General features: G+C 44.6%; 1 protein-coding gene across 10 annotated transcripts in view; it reads right to left on the bottom strand.

The window, feature by feature from the left end:
• Positions 1-19,598, bottom strand: part of LNX1 (ligand of numb-protein X 1) — a 139,868-nt gene that overhangs the window by 49,970 nt on the left and 70,300 nt on the right. For 6 of the 10 annotated variants that reach the window (XM_069790147.1, XM_069790138.1, XM_069790129.1 and 3 more), the window contains one exon: positions 18,268-18,748. The exons of 1 other annotated variant lie outside the window; for it this stretch is intronic. In XM_069790147.1, coding sequence (XP_069646248.1) covers positions 18,268-18,653 — 386 coding nt within the window. In that variant the 5' untranslated portion in view covers positions 18,654-18,748. Of the gene's footprint in view, positions 1-14,269; positions 14,745-18,267; positions 18,749-19,598 lie in introns of those variants that run through there. 3 more of the 10 variants (XM_069790184.1, XM_069790194.1, XM_069790205.1) reach the window with 3 other exon arrangements.

The raw sequence follows: 19,598 nt of genomic DNA, 5'->3' as shown, positions 1-19,598 counted from the left end.
TGCATCCCAAAATTCTTTTTTCGCACTAGGTAGTGGCCATGTATAATCAAGGTATCAGTAAAATTACGGCTCGTTTTTAAGTCTACAAAGGTACCTGCCCATTCCTTTAGCCCACAAAGAAGCAGGCATAACGAAGCATAGACATTCATGCCAATGGGCATAAGTAACACCAGGAAGTGAACCAAGAGATCCTTCTGTTGCTGGGGGAAAAACAGATAATTGTTTTCTTTCCTTTGATAACTTGCTTTCTTTTAATTAACGTATTAAAAGTATCATTTTAACACTGTTGACCTAATAAAACTTCAGGGGTAAAAAAGCTCCCCCAGTTCAGTAGGCAGACTTTCCTGGCAGCATCCCTTATAAAAGAACCCAACTCTGTAAAAGGTGATTAATTTGATCAGCTGTGTCTAGCAGTGGTTCAGGATCAGTTAAGAGGTGATATTGTCCGATAGTTCAAGCTCTGGAGCTCTGTGAGATCCAGGGTCTACCACTCAACATGCCACATCTTGAAAACAAGTTACAGGTTCACTTTATTTCACGTGTAATAAAAAGAAGTCCTTAGGGCTTACTATGTTTTTGTTCAACGTCTCCCACAACACAGATTTGGCTCATTTGTGGGTTCTTTAAACTACCATAGCGCAAAAGCAAGAAGAATAAAAGCAGTCCCATAAAGCCCTAACTGTGGGAACGGCACTTTTATTCCCCGTTAGACACCTCAGCATCTCTAGAAAAAAGGAAGGGTATAGAAATAACAGACACCCATCTACCTTCCAGAAGCACAAAAGAGGTTGGGACCTGAAACAGCGTGCTGGCACTGCATCCAAGTTTTGCTAAAGATACAGAATCATGGGTCACCCGAATTCCTGTGCTCAGCCCTGGACCTTACAGCTCACGCCCTTGTAAGGGTGAGGACCATTCTCTTCAACGTGACTATTTCAGAAGACCTGGAAGAAGCACTCTTTGCAAAGCAGTCAGAAGGGAGGGGAGGATAACATCAGCAACTGCTTCCTTGGCACAGGGGACCATAGGCAGCACAGCTGTTCTTTTTGGAAAGGTCAGAGAGGAAAAAAAGTGCTGAGGGAGTTGTCATGGGTGGACAGCACAATAGGTGATTCCAGAATAATGCTTCACACAGTCATAAGCTTTTCTTGAAAACATTGCTCAGGAAGCCCAGGTCTGACTAACTTTACAAATAGCAAACACAGCTTGAAAAACAGACATATACATTATAAAATCACTTAGAATCCATTTTCCTTGTTTCTCTCTGATGAAGAACACAGGCATGTCTCAGAGCAAATGAGGCCGCTGAGATAGCCCTATATCAGCCCTCTCCTGCCTGGTCACAGCCACATCCAGGGAATGTCAGCAGGAAGGTTTCAGGCCATACCCATGGCTTCAACTTTCTCCCTTTGCTCCCTTTGCAAGCTGCCTGCCCACTGCAGGGAAAGTCCATGCAGGGCCAGTTGTCCCATTAGCACCCACAGAAAATAGCAAAACGCTGTCCCCGGGCTCTGCAGGAAGTCACGCACCTTTGGAGGCGAAACACGATCTCAAGGTCGTTTTGAAATCCTGCCGAGGTATACCCACGCAGCAAGCTGTGGCAGCTCTCAGACAGACATGGACTGCCTCCTGTCCTCCTTGGTGCCCAGGGCCTCCCCAAGCAGGAGGATGGGGACAGAGGGAGGGAGCAGTGTCATACGGTGCCAGACCTATCCCACTCTCAAGCACTGCCAGGAGATAAGGAAAAAACAGCACAGAAGCTTTTAGAATGAAGATGACCCAAACCATAAGCCCTGCAGTTAACAGAAAAAACCAAAACAAACCTGAACCCTCTGCCTCCTTGTGCCCGGGACACTGAGGTGCAATGGAGACATCAAAATGATTCCTACTTCATCCCCATCACTGTGGTCAACCAGAGGTGTGGTGAGAGGGGACCAGGATTCATCCCTAGCCTATAGTTACACTGTTCAGCTTCTTCAGTAACTTATGAGACAGGCATCAAGTCCGTTCACCCCTAAACCCCTTGAAGCCTTCTGTGGTGATGTGGATGACCCTTACAAGGACTAGCTTCAACGCTGGAGACAAACAGGGGCCTTTCTGCACCCTTGCCCTTTAGCTGCAGATCTAACCATTCAGCAATGGGTTGCTGTTTTATCACCAGTCCTGCTACTCTCCTGAAAACATCCTGCTTCAAAGGGACTTTCTGGTCAGTGTTAGAGTCACAGAGTTTGTGTTTGCCAATGCAGGGAGATAAATTTCAACAAAAAAACTAGAAGAAAAGTCACAGTTTTGTAGGATCTATTGTCATACAGCTACCATTGTCACAAGGGGCGGGAAAAGCGGAGTCTGAGGTTTTACAAAGATCCCACACAGGGGTGTGTTTTTTTTGGAGGGAGGGGGAGGTTGTCAAAGAGATTGCAGAAGCTGGAGTCCATAACATTTTATTTGTATTGTTTCAACTCATTCACCCACACGACCTCAAGGGATGTTCTGTTTTTTTAAAATTGCTGTCTCTGCTAAAAACCGCATGGTGTGAATCAGTGAATATTTTTTTGGATCTCTACTATTCTATCACTCTGCTATATAGGTGTAAAAACCAGAAGTTTGCCTATGTACGCAAAACCTCAATTTCTTCCTAATTATTCCAATGAAATTCAAGAGAGTAATTTGCTAAAGTCAATGGAATAATATCTGTATAGAACTAATTTAAGTGAGGAAAAAATCAAGCACATTGATATTACTCTTTTTGTTACTTCTTCCAACTTCCATAGCTTCCTCTGTCTGAGTAGTGGAATAGCAGATAGAGTAACAACTAGGGACGAGGTCCTTGAACCAAACAAATCAACTAGGTGGTCCTTGAACCAAACAAATCAACTAAGTAAGAGGAATTGAATGATATCGGGGGAGAACTTACAACACTTATTTTCTTACGTTATTTTATTTTCACTGTTTGTAGTGGGTTTTGTAGGACAGTTTGCAACTCTTTTAAGGATTTCGGTCCAGGTGGTAATTTAAATAGGCAGAGGATCAGTTGACAAAACTCTGATTAGATGTCAGTTCTACAGCCGAGCTATTTCATGGCCTGGCTTAACCTATGTTTAGTCTAACAGATAAATGTTTAGAGTTCACCAAGACTGCTGAAGTGAAGTTAATATAAAGAGAGTCTTACCAAACCTGGTCAATCCATAAAGCTTTCTTTGTTTTTAGCCTTCTGCTCCACGTGTTTTGCTGAAGTTAAGCTCTGCAGCTTAAATTCACAATTTACTCATACATTAATCCATAAATTTAACATAAGCATAACCAGCTTGGAGTTTTGCAGTGCTGCAATAGTGCAAGGCCATGGAAGACATGTGGCTCAGTGTGCTCAGCATCACTGGAGTTGACCATGAGGGTCCTTGACAGATCAAGTCAGCCAGTTTCTTTCTTTCCCTTTCCTCCTTACTCTCGTTGAACAAGACAAGACACTCAAGGGAATAGCCCTTTCACAGACTATTTCACAGACCAGTCAGGTGCTTGCAGACAAGAGAAGGGAGCACACAGGGTCTCACCACAACTACAAGGAGGGCAGGGCTTGTGCACCTCTGACAGAAGTGCCTCTCCATGGACTGACTGAACTTACTGGCTTCAAGTGACTTTGAAACTATGAATGGGTGATCTCCATTCACCTACCACAGTAAAATCCAGGACCGTCCTTATTTGATCTTGACTGTGTGCATTTACTGCAGTGGTTACAATGGAGTCTGTGTCACGAGAGCACCTTATATTTTCAAACCAGTTCAATTCTCCTTCACCAGACAGGAGAAACATGCTGCCATCATGCTGTGCAGCGTTCAAGGCCACGCTTCCCTGATAAGCTTGATCCCCTGGTACTGCTGTACGGAGCAGGGCAGACGTGTGGGAGAGGCAAGAGCAGAGGTATAAAGAAAACAGGAATTGAGAGGAAGCAAAGGAAAGACAAAGATTTAGGGTAGCCAGGAGCAGCCAGGTGGAAAATGACTAGAGAAACCAAAACACAGCCTCGCACTGGTGATGACAGAGACTGAATGAGCATTACAAGTCATGTCAAGGGAACCAACAGAAAGATTCCTATTTAAAGAGTTTCAAACCTGCATTTTCTCTCAAAACACATATAGGACAGAAGCAGCCAATTCCCACTTAGCAGGTAGCATCAAGAGAGTTTGTGTAACACTGCAAAAAAATAAGCACCTATTTAAGAGCAAACTGTTATTTTTACCGAACACACAAGCAAATCAACCTCTCTCATCACAGACAAAAAAACTTCATGCTGTCAGCTGTGAGTTCTCTTGGTGGTGTAAAGCACCACAGGGCACAAAATGACTATGGTATTTTTTGCGCTGGTTGTCAACCTCTATTTGCTGGGGATTTGAAAAACAGAGGAGACATGAAGCACAGGAAGACCTGAACAACAATTAGCAGACATTAACAAAAAGCAAGGAGACCATCACAAATCTGTGAAATGCATTTTCTCTCTAAAAAAGAGACTGTTAACCCCTCTGCAATACTGAGTTAGCAAAAATATGAGGCATGTAACTAAGTATCTACTGAAGAGGGAGGGGATGGGGAAAGGGGAAAGGGAGCTTGTCTTATGAGGTAGGTGGAACAGGACCAAATGCATTTTGGAAATATCTGGTACGGATTACAGTTCATCAGCTCTAGAAGAGGGTTACTTGGTCTCGGCCTCCCTTTATAAATTTCTCTTGTTCACTTGGGTCACATTACTATTATTCAAGCCTAGATTACAAAAAAGGCAGATCTGTGGGACTTTGCGTTTATTTGCTTTGTCAGCTCAACATATTAAGTGCAAGTTTATAAGTACACTATATATCTTATTAAATGCTCTGTCCTGTTTTGGTCTATTCTCTTCTGATTTATTTTGAACTCAAAGACCATAACTGTAAGTGCCTTCAAACCTACAGATGCTTAGACCACTGGGGAAAGAGCAGAAAAAAGTGAAATGCAGCAACCATTACTGTCCAACTTCATCACACTCATGCCTTGGAAGAATAAAACAAGAATGTACTGGAATTTAATCTCCTCTGAGGGAAGAAACTGGAAACAGCATGTTTGCTAGAAATGACGCATACTCAATCCACTAAAAATCATCAAGATATGCAAAATTTAAATGCAATTTAAAAATGGACACTGAGAAAATTTACAGACACCGCACCAAGGAAAGTACATTTGTCTGGCCATACCCTTGATCCACAACAGCACAGAGCAGGTAGAAAGCAGATGTGGAGAACACAGCAAGTCCCCAACGCTGGCAGCTGCGTGGGATGTGCAGGACTCTGCCAGTCCTATGCCAGGGCTCAGGTCACAGCAGTGGGGCACGAGGACGGCATGGATTGCAGTCCCATGGCAGGATCTTCCCAGCATTTCTAGACTGATTTACTGATATTACCAGTACCGATATTTCCATCACAGTCTGGGTTGGGGCAAAGTAGCAGCAACTGGCACTTTCAACTATGTGCATCCCACAACAAATCCCAATGACAAATGTAACTGCAGAAGTGCCAAGAGCAAAAAAGAAACACCAGCATATACAGACTGCATTTGGGAAAGAATTGTGTTCAACCTTTCTCCAGCAGTGCCATCTTCCTGCTGTAATTAAAAACCAGAGAGTAATGCTCAAAGGAGAGATATGCCAAATGTTTAAACCAGATCCAGTGGTGAGGGCAAGTCACAACCACCTCCTGGGATTCCTGCTCCCACTGCAAAACCTGTTTGGCAAAGGGTTGTGTTGCAACATGTGCTCCTCATATAGAGTGCTTATTTCTGACTGTAATTTAGCCTCTTGGCAAGAGATGCTCGTACACATCAAGCGAAACAGCCTTGCTCATCCATATCAACCTATACATCCTCATATAGTAGCAGCAGCACAGCATACTCTCTGCTTCCAGTGGTCTCCTGTGGATCACAGGACAGATTTTGTTAATCATGCCCATCTCCTCTCCATGAAAGCCCGCTCCATGAGGGACATTTTCTGGCCTTTCATACTGTTAAGTTACAAAATCCACAAGTGAAGGGGCCTCTGTGGATGCTCCTATGAAACCATTCCACTACTCATTTTACATGGGAAAGAAGGTTAAAAACAGTGAGATATCACCAGTGCTAACTGAATGTTAAAAACAACATACAACAGTAATGCTTATCACATATGGGAGGAAAAAAGAAAATACCTGAATTATGCTTTCAAAAATAGCACTATCTGTTCTTAATAAAACAGAAAACAATAACGAGGCCATCAGTCTACTAATCTTATCAGTTCACTAAGTTCTGCAGAGAAGAGAAGAAAATACAATCCTTAGACCATGTCAGATTCCCCTCATCCTATATTTAAGAGGTTACTAAATTATTGAATTTCTACATTAAGAATATATTACACACTGCCTAGTGAATGATGGGACTGCAATGCATAATATAGAGAGAGGTGTAAGCTTCCCAATATGTGCACATGAAATGACTTGCTGACCTAGAACACTTGCTTCCTGTCAATGTGACTTCAAGAGAGTCGAGGAGGGAAAAATAAATCCCAAAGTAATACACTGATTATCAAGTTTTGTAGCTGAAATTTATACCACTAAAGACATTTTATTCATTTATTTTACATTATTTAGGTAAATAATATGTAGTGAGTTAGTAGAAGAGCAAATAAAAAATGAGCATGGCTCCAGCAACTGCAAATATCTTGTCTTAAGCTGACTTCATGCCATGTGTCACAGCAGTGTCACGGAGCAAGACAACTCCACAAGGACAGAGTCAATGGTGATTATTTCCTCCTCACCCAGGTATCCATTATACTCAGCTCAGTGCCTTCATAAAAAGAAAAGAGAATGAATACGAGTAGATACAGCCAATGCTATGTGTGATCATTACAAATCTGATTGTCTGCCTGTGCTGCTGAGAAGAACAAGACTTTATCAATAAAGTTTGATGGTGCTGCCAACAGAAATTCAATAGCAAGGAGATGGAAACTTCCTAGAAATATGGCTTGACTTGCCCACTGTCAATCTAAATTCAGAATCTGTTGTCAATTAATAAATTATATGAATGGATAAAGCATGTCCTAGAGAGAGTCCAAGGATTCATGGGCTAAATTCAGTCTTCACCAGCTGCAACTTTGCTGAGGCCTAGGTGTGAATTCAGCTTTCTAAGATGTTAAAAAAAGTTCACATCCTTAATCCCAAAACAGAGTTCAGTTCCAAGCCAGGAATTCTTCGGTGGCAGTGGGGTTTTAGTCACGATGTATGACATGTCATTGACTAACAGATGCCTCCACTGAGGTACCAGTTCAACACAGAGGGACCAGCCTGGACCCTCCTTTTGAAATAGGAAGCCCCCAGCAGCCACATCTATGCTGTCACACAGGCATATTAGTCCAACATTGCCAGCGATGTTACTATAAAACCTCTGCTTTCGTGTCCTGTGCTGTTGGCATCCTCATGCACCCAGTTACTACAAGCACCCAGTCTAGTTCCTGAACAATAGCTTTGCTCATGGAGAAGGTCACGAAACACAGCCAGCTGCTCTGCAGTCTGGGGACCTTGAAGGCAGATTCCCCCAAAAGGTCAAGAGTGTTAAAAAACCCCAAGATCCTCAGACCTACTTGTCAGCTTCCCTACAGTGAAACAAGCTGTGTTGCAGCTGATCTCAGAACGAGTATTCAGAGCAGGATTTAAGCTATGACAGGCATAAGAGCTCTGCAAGAGCAGTGTTTATCCTCACATTGCAGGACAGCCCAGTTCTGCCAGATTTGTCAGAGAAATAGCTCAAGGAAAAATATCCTTGTCATGCTGCCAGTGCCAGTGCTAAACTAGGTTAATTGTCAGAGAGATGCGGACGTCGGCCAAACTTGCAGCATACGGCCTGCGTGGCTTAATGTCAGACAAGAAATGAGAGTCAGTTGCTTGTGAGTAACCACCAACTTCCTGCAACTCCCATCCCCTCACTCCTTCCTCCTGCCCCGCCAGCCCCCCAGTGCTTTGCCCTCTCCCCATCCCAACGTGGATCGCCCAGTGTGAAGCAGCCTCTGAATGGGATAAGGTTTACCTCCTCCGTGCTCCCGTTACATGGGCAAGGCATGTAAGCACACTTCTTTTGAGCAGCCTGCACAATAATCAGACATAACTGAGACATAACTCATTCATGAAAAGAAATCTTTCTGCCAACCATAATTGTTGCATTGCCTTTCCAGCTTGGCAGGGTTTCACTTTTTTTGGCTGGCTCAGGTTTTACTTTTGGCAACAAAATGCATTTGTTGAGCGTGACGCTGGCCAACATCAGCCTTTTCCAAAGGTGTGAGAAGGCTCCAGCCATGAGAAAACATTCCAGCAGAGTAAAAATTCTAATTCTGAACTCAAGTGTGTGTGGGTAGTTGTGAATGGAGTAAAGGTGACTTTCATGCATGCACAGAAGGAATGAAGCAGAATCTTTCTCCAAGTATAACTGAAATGCCAACTTCTATTACACACACAATTCCCAGGCAGAATCAACAAATTCTTAAAGCTCTCAAAGGGGTTTTGGTTTCTGGAGCTGTCCCAGACAAATTTATTTCTGCACCTAGAATCACAGTGCTGGGGAAAAAGATGCTAACCAGTAACACTTACTCATACCATGGAAATGCCGCACTCTCTAACCTGGGTTTGTGGAACCAGGCAGGATGTGCAGGCGGGAAAAGGTACTGTCTCTGGGAGAGGGTGGCAGAAGGTGGGGGAGAGACCCAGAGCCCACTGTGCTGCTAAGGGGAAAATACTCATATTTGGCAGAGTGCAATTAGTCCTTGGTCAAAGAGCGACCAGACCCAAAACAGTCACAGTCAGTAGAAACGACTACTTTCTGCTGCACCTCCTATGCTAGCAGCATAGTCTATGTCAAACGCTCCTGAATACACCACCTAATGTACTTAGAAAATTCAGTTTGCACACCTCAACACCACGAGTTTAGATGACAACTCCCCCTGTACTTTTAAAAATAATACAGTACATTGGCAGTTCACCTACATGGGCTTCTGCTTGGGGGCTTTCAGGCCATATTCATACTAACATTTCAAGTTTTACTGTGCAATTCTAAAGGCTGGAAATACAAAGGGAGAAGAACGGCAGAGGCAGGGTCAAGGAATGAGAGAGGAGGGGAATAAACAAAGTTAAGGAACAAAAGAGGTACGAAGACGGCAGGGTGGAAGAGCAAGTGAGAGGGCTGGTGGAGTGGGGTCAGACATAAAGCAGTGAGAGGACAGGCTGGGGAAGTGACACTAGCTGTTGCTGGAGATTTTTTGAAAGATCTCAGAAGTCTGAAGGAAAACGAGCTCCTTGGAGGATCTGCTGCCCTTGCAGAGAGCTTGAGGAGAAACAAAGGGGGCCTGAGAGTGCCCAGTGCCTACTGCTCCTCTGCACCAGGGTACATGCTCAGTCACGAGGTAGGATAATATCCAGATCAGAAGCTTTCCCAGAGAGAATATTGGAGACAGGAAGAGTCAGGAACCAAGATGACTGTATTTCTTGCTTCCACGTAAGATGTCAGTTTGCCATGTTTCCATCCTGGCCCCTTTGTGAAGCTGTAGCATAGGAGTGAAGCTAACGGGCAGCCCTTGATGCACCTATGCCTTTCTGCTTTAATTCACCTCAGCTCTGCTTTCCCTGAGAGACATCCAATTCTAGTACACTGGAAAAGACTCTTCATATTTTATCTAAGCATGCTTTGTCCTGGCTATGTAATGCAGATATTCTAAACATTTCATTTCTATTTTCATTCAAGAATCTTTCCATTCAAGCCTTGCTTTCCAACACTTCCAGCTTTAATTAACCTCACAGCTTAACTCCAACACAGATTTCTACACATGCAGCTTTGCACAGAGTAAGGAGGCCAACATGTGGCTTTTGCAGTGGACTAACACATGAGCCTAAAAGGCGCTCCAGGCTTACCAATTTTGTCATGAATAATGTGTGCCCTGTGCTCCCCAGCCTCTGTGCAGCTAGTTTCAGAAGGACAGACTTGAAGCCAGACACGAGTTTCCCCACAGACTTGAACAGGAATTAAAGAAGTTGGCGGCACAGTTAAGCTTGGTGCTGGAAGTGGGCTGGGAAGGTGCACCTAATAGCTTGAACTAAATTGTTCTTACCATAAAAAAGACGTGCCCAAGGACACTAGAAGACAGCTGGTGCTTACATCTCTTCTTTTTAAATTGAATGAACAGAGAAACTAAGTTTTACTGGCTATTTCAGCCCAAAGTGCTGTTTTGAAATTTAAGAGAGTAGTTATTGTATAAAAGTTATATGGGGAAACTTGATCCAGTTAATTTGGTGAGATCCCTTTGACTGTTTCATGTAAAACTCAAGAGGGGTAAGAAAAATAGAAGTAATTTTTTGCATGTGGGAGTAGGTTGTGCATTTCACTCTAACAAACAATAGATTTTTTTAAAAAAAGGCTTGATTCAAATTAGTGGGGTGGATCTAGCTGTTGGATTACCAGCAGTGACTAAGGCCAGGAGCTGTTTAATCCTTGGAGAGAAGCAGCACCAGCAAGTGCGGCTGCCACAGGCTCCCCAGAGCTTGACCTGTGCTGAGCACATGCGATGCCCGGCACCCTCCCAGGCACTCGCTCGGTCAGTGCGGCCACATGCTGAAGGGGGATTAGGTTGGAAACCACCCCACGTTTTCCACGTGACGGAGGTCCTCAGAGGGACAAGGTGAGGTTATTCACTGCCTAGTCTTGCAGTCAGAGTCCTTCCCCTCATAATTTTATTTCTAAGTGGCTCATTGACGTCAAACTGCAGAAAACCCTTCTATTGAGAAATATCCTGCTGCACAGGTCCTGCTTCGAAGTGAGAGGGATAGCGATGGAAGCTGGTATCCCTCGGTGTGATCAGTGCCACCAGGTCCTCACCCCCAGGAGAGCCTCCTACAGTGGCCACAGGCTGCCTCTCCATCCACACACCTTGTTTTTAACTGGGGGGAATAACATACCCTGACTCAAAAGAATGTTTGGGCAAGTATTTCCTTTATGAAGATATTTTAGGTAAGACAGAAAGAGAGCAGATGCCTGTTGAAGCAGCTTTACAAGGATATAAAGGAGAAGGCATGGCCCTGGAGTAGGGTCTCCTCAAGACCCATGTATATCCTTACGATGCCGAGAGCCATCGGGCTTTGTGGCTACATCCCACTGGTTATGGAGGTTTCTTGAGGGAAACCTCACAGATTTCTCTTGTCCTTCTGCCAGCTGTTTCCCTGGGCTTCCCCTCAGGAGGGAGCACCCTGACTTACCACGGGCTGCTCTTCATGATTTGGCTAAGAGCGAGGACAAGAACAGCATCTGTGCTGAGATCTTTGCTGGGGGCAAGGGAGGGACAACAGGCAAAGGCCAGGGAATTGGTTTTAGTGCAGGTGACAGTGTCAGGAGATACATATTTGCTTGCTGAGAATACCTATAATTATCAGACCAATAATAGAAAACTAAAAATAGCAGCACCCAACATCTGTCCCATGAAGTGCCACTACCACACATCCACACACCTCTTTCTCACCCGCACAGCACCCAGCTGAAGTGCAAAGGTCTGACGCAGCCTTTTCCCAACTTCATTTCTCCTCTTTGACTCTCCTAAAATCTCCTCTTTATTCCTCAGATGGATTCCAGAGCCTGCATCTCCAGACGGGCTTTGGGCTATACTGTAATCCCTGTTCCCCAAGCCACTTGTTCCGCACTTATAAAACAAAAATGCCCTCAACTAAAGCAAACCCTGCCAATGCAACACAAATAACCCAAGCTTTGTTTGAATGGGGTAGAAGGGAAAAGATGGGCTGTATGAGCAGGAGGGCAGTGCAAATCTCAGCACCCTTCTTCTTCTTGCACCAGCACCAGTGATGGTAACCACATCGCCCATGGTCCTCCAGCTCTTCCCTTGCCACTCACACCCCTGCCAGCCCCCTCCTCCTCCTCGGCTGGTATCTCTGGTGGCTGCCAGCCAACAAAAAATGAGTCCTGACTGAGGCCAGTATTTGTACTGGCCAGCAACCAAAGATAGTGTGATAATGAAAAAAAAAAGGTTTCCACCTAGTATGGTCTAGTGTCAAGCCTTGAGGCAAGTCATCAGATATGCTACACATGGCAGTGGGTTTTCAGTTGCCTGTTGGAAAGGATTTACGAAGCTGCCTCTATGGGGTTTGGGGCACAAAAGGGCTGGGGCAGTAATTCTGTGCCCCTAGGTGCCAGGCTGTCCTGGGCACCAGTGCCCATGCTGTCCCACTCACAAAATTTTGCATGATAAACATCCCGCATGCAAGTGCCCGAGCAACCGAGGTAGCAACCTGTAGGTCGTAATATTTGTATAAACTGATTAAACAGCACTGAAAACAGTATTTCTCTCTTTCTTTCAACTGCTGCTATTAGAGAGGACCTTGATTCCATCCCACAGATTAGTACGTCTGTGCCTTGTGCGGCATCCAGCAGCAGCCAGAGGCACCAAATACATACAAAGGAGGAAGAGAAGTTCCTGAAATGAGCTCAAACTGCCCAGCACCCTTTTGGATTATGTCAGCCCCAGCATATCCTCCTTCCCATTGCCCCAGCCAGAGACAGAGCGGTGCAGGAGGTCCTGAGCACTGGCACCCGGGGCCAGGTAATATCCAGGGCTGGGCACCGGGCAGGAGACATGCACCTCCCATTGCTGACACCCGAAGATGCACGTCCAAGCCCCCGCCCACACCCAATCCATTAAGAACGACTGCTGACATCCAGCAAGACTAACATCTCTGTGGGTTAGAAGGCTAAATAAATAAGAGACGAATAGCTACCGTAAGTCGTAGCCCTTTACCCTGGGAGAATCAGTGAACCTGAATTCCCCAAGAAAAGCAAGTAGGCGGTGCCTGCGCCTGTGCTCTGATTAATCTCATCAGTTTGTTTTCCTGGAAACTAGATGTTCCAGATGCCATTGTTTCCATTATAAGTGTTCATCTGCTCTGTTTTGAGCTTGATTGCTCCTGTAGCCTGCTTGGCTTAACTGTTTTTTGTTTGTTGGTGGTTTGGTTTTTTTTAAATTAATGTTCTTAAACAAAATGCCAGTAAATTAAAATGAGGCAAAATGAGCGGCAACCCTCAACACCAGATTTGTTAAATGTTTAAAAACACCTATGGCTGAGCTGTTGTACACAGCGTGACTAAATTATTAATAGTTGCCATGCATATCACACAAGAATTTCAAAAGGGGACTTTGTGTTTCTGCAAAACACTGCTATTTTTGTCTGACAGTAGAGACAAAATCATTTGGAAATTAGTCTCATTGGCACTAATCACAACTGTTATGAACATTCCCACTGTAGGCACAATACAGTCATTTTTCATTTTTGAGCAGAATTAGCCATTTCATTCATTATCTCAAGGAAGATCTTGAGAGTTTACAATTTGTTAAAATACAAACAAAACATAATTAATTAAAACATACTGGAAAAAATATCTATTTCTAGTCATAAAAGCCCTATTAACTAGTACAATAATATTCAAACACAAATTAAACTAGCATCATTTACAGATGATACCATAGAATATTTGTTTTATGGGTTGGAAAGATCAGCTATGGGGTAGTTTGAGGTGTTTTGTATTATTTTTTTTTTTAAACATGAAGATATATGAATGGATTGCTACATTTAAATTCGCATTACAGAGAAAATAACATTCTGCTGTGGGCAAAAACAGAAATACGGGAAATTTCTTTCCTCTCTCAAGTGAATTATTTCTGGTGAAAGGCTTCTCAGCATTTTGCTACAGGCAAGCAGCTTTACACACAGAACATTATGCATATACACACAGAGAGCACTCTACTGGGGGTGTCTATCCTGATGCCCTCCTCTATGCCCAGTTCCCCTGCAAAGCTATTTATGGAAAGTAAAGAAAACAACACAGATTCAGAAACAGCAAAAAAACGACCCCCAAACCCAACAACCACCAAAAATGTCGGCACAGAAAAGCAAATTGATAAGGAAAAAGGCAGCTTCACTTAGTATGTCTCAGTTGCTTCCAAAGCAGAAAGCAATGGGGACGTACTGCTATTATTAGCCCTCCGGATGGGAAGCAGCTAGTTCGCAGCACGGTTTGAAGCTGTTGGCAAGACGTTGCTGAATTTTCTTCACACATACGCGCACACACAGACACACAGGCAGACAGACAGACCCCCCAAAACGCTTGTGGCGAGCCCATTCCCACTGCTCGGGTGAGACAGACAGACAGAGAGCACGACGCCGGCGCGACTGTGCGTACTCACAGCTCGGAGTACAAGAAGTGCAGGTTGCCCACATTGTCTATGTAGTTTGCAGGACTTAGCCAAGGTAGGACCAGTAACAGGAGAGCCTTCATTTTCAGTGCAGGGCTGGCACTGCTGCTAGGTTTCCTCCTTCCCACCGTTTCTCTGTGCTGGTGGGACACACAACGTGAAGCTTTTGTGCCAGCCAAGCCCCTTCTAAGCGAGCCTTTCCATTTCAACGCAATGGTAGCACATTATGAATCGAGCTTAAATCCCTTAAACGAAGCTACACTGCAAAAATCATTGACCTGTAAGAGGATTACTCGATCTGACTCTCGGATGGGTAGACGTGAGGGTTTAGGGACAGCACAGCGTGGTTGGCGAGACAGTGACTTATGCTGCAGAGGAGAGCGATGCTCGGGGAAGAGACCTGCCTCCTGCAGGATTCAGAGTGGTTCTTCAGAGGCAGCTGGTGCGTTTACATCACTGCCCACAAGCAGATGGGTTACGAGCTAAACTGCATCACGGAAGGGTGTAGCTGTCTGACAAGGGGGGGAAAAAATGCCCCCCGTGGAGTTTTGAAGCAGGCGATATCAGAAGACCACACCTTTTTAAAGTAAAACACCACAAAAGATCACAGCCAACTGCTGGCTGTTTGCATCTCCGTCTGAATTCCCCAAATCCAGTCAGATGTCTTTGTGAAAACATAAATCATGTAATAATCCAAGGACATGTCTCTTCTTGGGGTTGTTTTTTTTTTTTGAAGGATGCAAGAGCTAACATTTTAAATAAGGATGCTTTCAATGGACTACTCCATGGCAACCAGCGTTTAAAAAAAAATAATAAAGTTCTCTCATCAATTACAAAGCACAAAACAGCAAACTCACCTTGTCCCATCAGTGACCTTGTCTCTGATCAGGGCAAACTTTCATTTTCTCGCCGAGAACCAGGATTGGTCTGAGCCTGAATCATGCAAGAAATGCGAAGACTGCTGACTGCCCCGGTGACTCTAGCAGAGTCTACTTTAATTTATTCACTGAGAACACAGATCACGTTCAGTCGAGATTTCAGATGGGCTCTGAGCCGTTCTCACTGCAGGCACCGGATTGTTTATGATTATTATTTTATTTTTTTTTATTAGCAAAGTCACACACTTTCTCTCCACTCTACTGATTCACTGGAATTAAAGAGAACGGTGTCAGCTCAGTCTGCTCAGTCTGTGCCTGGGCATGCTGGAGCACAATGTCCTTCTCTCCTGCCCTGCCATGAGTTGGAGGTGGGATGGCAAGAGACGTTCCTGCATTTCTGAGAATTAAATTAGGCAGAGGTATAAGATACCTTTGGTGATAATTAATTAGTGCTGTGCTTAAAAAAAATAATGGTACTGCACAGTCTCCGCAAGCACAAGGTTGCAGAAGTCCCCCTTTAGGGCTCACTCAGAAAGTACCCTCCTAATTCTTCCCTCGGGCGGGAGTGCCAGTGATGCTGCGCTACTCACCCCCTGGAAAGCTGAAACCCCCAGCAGCAAAGGTTCCCTGTGATTTCCTACTCCCTAGCCTCTGCAGTTATAACCATACCTTTGGCCTTAAGGTAACTCAGCCCTCCAAACCATCCTGAGAGGAAGGAAAATCCATGTCATGAGTGGTAAAGAAAAAGCTGCCCAGCCTATGGAGCACTACCTTGTACTGCACTACCTTAGAGGCTTTAGGGTTTGATGAGAAGCGAGACCACTGCTGCATCTCTCCAGTCTCCTGCTCCTTGGGTTTGCAAAGCCAGGACTTAGTGAGGGCAGCCTGCCACTGGGGAGGAGGGACAGCAGAGGCTGTGGAAACATGTTACTAAGCCAATTCTTCCTACCCCTGGCTGGGCTCAGGCCAAGTGAGCCAGAAGCATAGGATCTTGAAGATCCTGAGGGGAAAATCCAAGCCATGGACATTCAATAATAAGAACTGGAATAAAACTCGCCAGGCTTTTACAGGACCAAAGCATAGTTTACAACACTGCAATTCGGCAAGGTATGTCTGTGAAGGGTATTTTTACTACTACCTTAAGGAGAAGAGACCAAGACACTGGAATGGCTTGCACATGTCCATGTAGGAGAGTTGACACTAGAAATCAGGAATTGTGCTAGTTGTGTGGCTTCTGTGTAAAAACCAATATTCCAATTTGCTTATTCGTTGTGTGTGGGGTTTTTTTCCTGTTAGTTTTATGGCCATAGCACCATCATCTCAAAAAAATGAAGACAAACAGGAGGATCTAAAATATATTGAAGTCAGCTATATGTATGGCAAAGGGAAAGGGTATTTGCACTAAGGGCTCAATATTTTGTGGTTGAAATCTATAGAGAAACATAATCTCAGTGACAGCAACTCACAGCAGACTGTCAGTCCCTTTACCCGCATTACTACTGAAATTAATATTTGAGGCCTGTCAGAGAAGTGCTGATCAAAGGTAGAAAATTATAAGTATCTTTGCTAATTTTTCCCCTTAGCAGCAGAAAGCTAACCTTGCAGAGCACCTCTGGCCTGGGCTGGAGACTGCTGCCACCACCTCTTACTCCATGAGACAGCTGCCACCACCTCTTACTCCATGAGACAGCAGCACCCTCAACAGGGAAAGCCAGATCCAGAACTGGGTGGGCCAAGGGCACCCAAATCCGCAAACACTGAGCCTCTAGCATGTGAAAAGTGGGCTCTTGACCTTTGCAGGGGGTCAAGAAACCCTTTGCTAATGTTTTTTTTCAATTTTAGTAATGTGAAATGGTCCCGTTTTTTAGTTGGTTAAATCACCGTAACTTCAGTAAATATCTTCAGTGAATAAATTCCTCATGAGAATCCAGGTGCTTCAGGAAACGAGGTCTCCAGTTCAAATGGGGATGTGTTTGAACTGCAGGCTGCAGAGCTATTTCCAGTTATGGACTTCAAGACCCTGCAGCCTGCAGCCATGTGAAGACACCTCCGTGCTCCGGCTGGCCAGCCTGCTCACCAGGGATGCTCTGACCCTCAGCATTACCACGTCTGTGCAGGAATGCCCCCCCAGCAGCAGTCTGGAGCACTGCACTGGTCACCTAGGGCTTCCTCCTCAATGCACAGGCAGAAACACACACACCTAGGAATGTGACTTACACCTGCAAACTACAGGGGAAGCCGTTTCACTGGACACCAGATACAGGCCACAAAAAGGGCATCTCTTAGACCTCAAATCTAAGATCTCCTCAAATCTGAGGTGCTGTTACCCGGACTATGCCAAAGCACTTGTCTGCCATCAGAAATCACAGCCCTGAATGCATCTCTTTACTCTTTTGAAAGAAAGGCAGAAGGCAGAAGATGCAAGACAAAAGCAGCAGCACGTGCTTTTACCCTGCAAAACAGAGGATCATTCATCATCAGTTCTCTCCTTGCAGATGAACTAAACTGCTCCCTGGAGAGGGTGTCCTGGCCACCAGGAGAGGTAAGCCTGGAGGGGGAGTCCAGCCAGGGAGCAATTCCACACCGCCTCACCCTGCGAGCCCCACAGTGCTGTGGAATGGGTAAGTGCGTGCTCACCTGGAAGAACGGAGCACTCTGCTCCAAAGACCAATACCAAACTGGAATATTTTCTGCTCTAGTTCTCATATAGGTCATTTGCGATTCAAAAAAGGACCGAAGAAAGGGCAATTATAAAACCCTTAATGTACTACTAAAATATTTATGGTAGCTCAGCTTCCCAAAACTCACAGATCTCTTTGGATGACTAAATACACACTTCCATTATGCAGCTAACCACAAGGTATCTGCCCAGAACTGCTAATGATGGTATGAAATACCTTGAATGCATTTGATTCTAAAAAAAGAGTGAGATATCATCATATAAATGGACTAAATTCAGCTCTAAATTAATGATACTGTAGGTGTTACTTGGGAGTGATATCCATAAATCTTTCTTTACATTAACTGTCTATTTTAATCAGCATTAACTGAAGATTTTTTTTCCTCTCCTTAAGAAAAAGTGAAAAAAAAGGTCTATCAACAACAACTTACTGGGTTTGGAAATGCTGTTCAAGGTGACCGCGTTGCACGACCTCTGAGCAGTGTTCTGTGAAAGGGCAGCTAACCATTAGCTTGTCCAGGAGGTTATTCACTAGTATGCTGGACTTTCTGCACGTCTGGAGAATCACAAGCTTGCGGTCCATGGGGCAGAAGTCTTTTTCCACAAGGAAGTTCGTAAGGCAGGCTGCGCAGAAGGTGTGACCACAGAGCGTGTCTAACGGCTGAAGCAAAGGTTGCAGGCAAATGTGGCATATCAGATCATCATCTACTTCTTCGGTGTAGCTGTACAAGTGGTTTTCTTCTGGTAAATGTGCTTGGCCGCAGGTGACACAGAGTGTCGGGGAGCTACCCTCCATTTCTTCTTCCTTCTGGCTCATAATCAGAATTGATGCAATTCAAAAGAGGGCAGATGGGAATACCCGACCTGTTTTCTATTTGTGAGAGCCACAACAAGACTTGTGTGCCATCAGATCTGTGGGGAAGAAAGCCGAAGGGTTATGTTCTGGATTGTTTTCTCTTACTGTACTTACAGTATGTATCTGGATGTGGGGTACTCTAGCAGGTAGTAGGGAAGGATTGCATCTTTAGGATGGGAGGGTGAAGCAAAGAAGGGGGCAGAAAAAAACAAAGAGTTAATTCCAGGGACTTCTTTTCTCTTAAATCTAGCTCAATTTACACAGTTACTCTCACTATAAAGAAAGCTACCAAAACAGGGAGAAATACTACAGGGATTTAATGGTTGAAAACCTTAAATTAGCATATACTTGTAGTTCCAGTCAGCTGATTTTGTGGTCACGTTACTTCTGCTGGAAAAGCAGCAGCATGTGTAGGCAAACATTGCAAGACTGTGTGCAGAAACACAGGTAAGAATAATGGTTACTGCCCAAGCTGCCTGCTAAGGACAGCAACGGAGAGCAGCAACTTCACCTAACAAACACACACAAGCATACAGACACTGTACATGCAGCCAGAGGGAGGACAATTTGGGTCATGAGGATTTAGAGCTTGGGACCCTCTAGACCATCCCCATCCCACAGCAACAACAGACCTGGGACCCTGCATTCAAAGCTTGTCTGCTTATCCCCCCATGGCACTGCTCTGGATGCCTCAGGTCAAGCAGTTATAACCATCCGCACCAGCATTACCAGTTTAAAACTTCCCGTTTTACTGCCCAAAGTATCTAATACCTCACACACTGAAGTGAAGTCCACAACACGGTGCCAAGTACTATGTCACTCAAAATTAGGCCTATTCCCTTCATAATTCATGTTACAGAAACCCAGTGTGTCCCTAACTATAGGTCCAATTAGCTCTGGCCAGAG

Source organism: Haliaeetus albicilla, chromosome 1 (assembly GCF_947461875.1).
Source record: "Haliaeetus albicilla chromosome 1, bHalAlb1.1, whole genome shotgun sequence".
In the NCBI taxonomy this organism is placed as follows: Eukaryota; Metazoa; Chordata; class Aves; order Accipitriformes; family Accipitridae; genus Haliaeetus; species Haliaeetus albicilla.
This window is presented reverse-complemented; position numbering and strand designations above follow the sequence as displayed.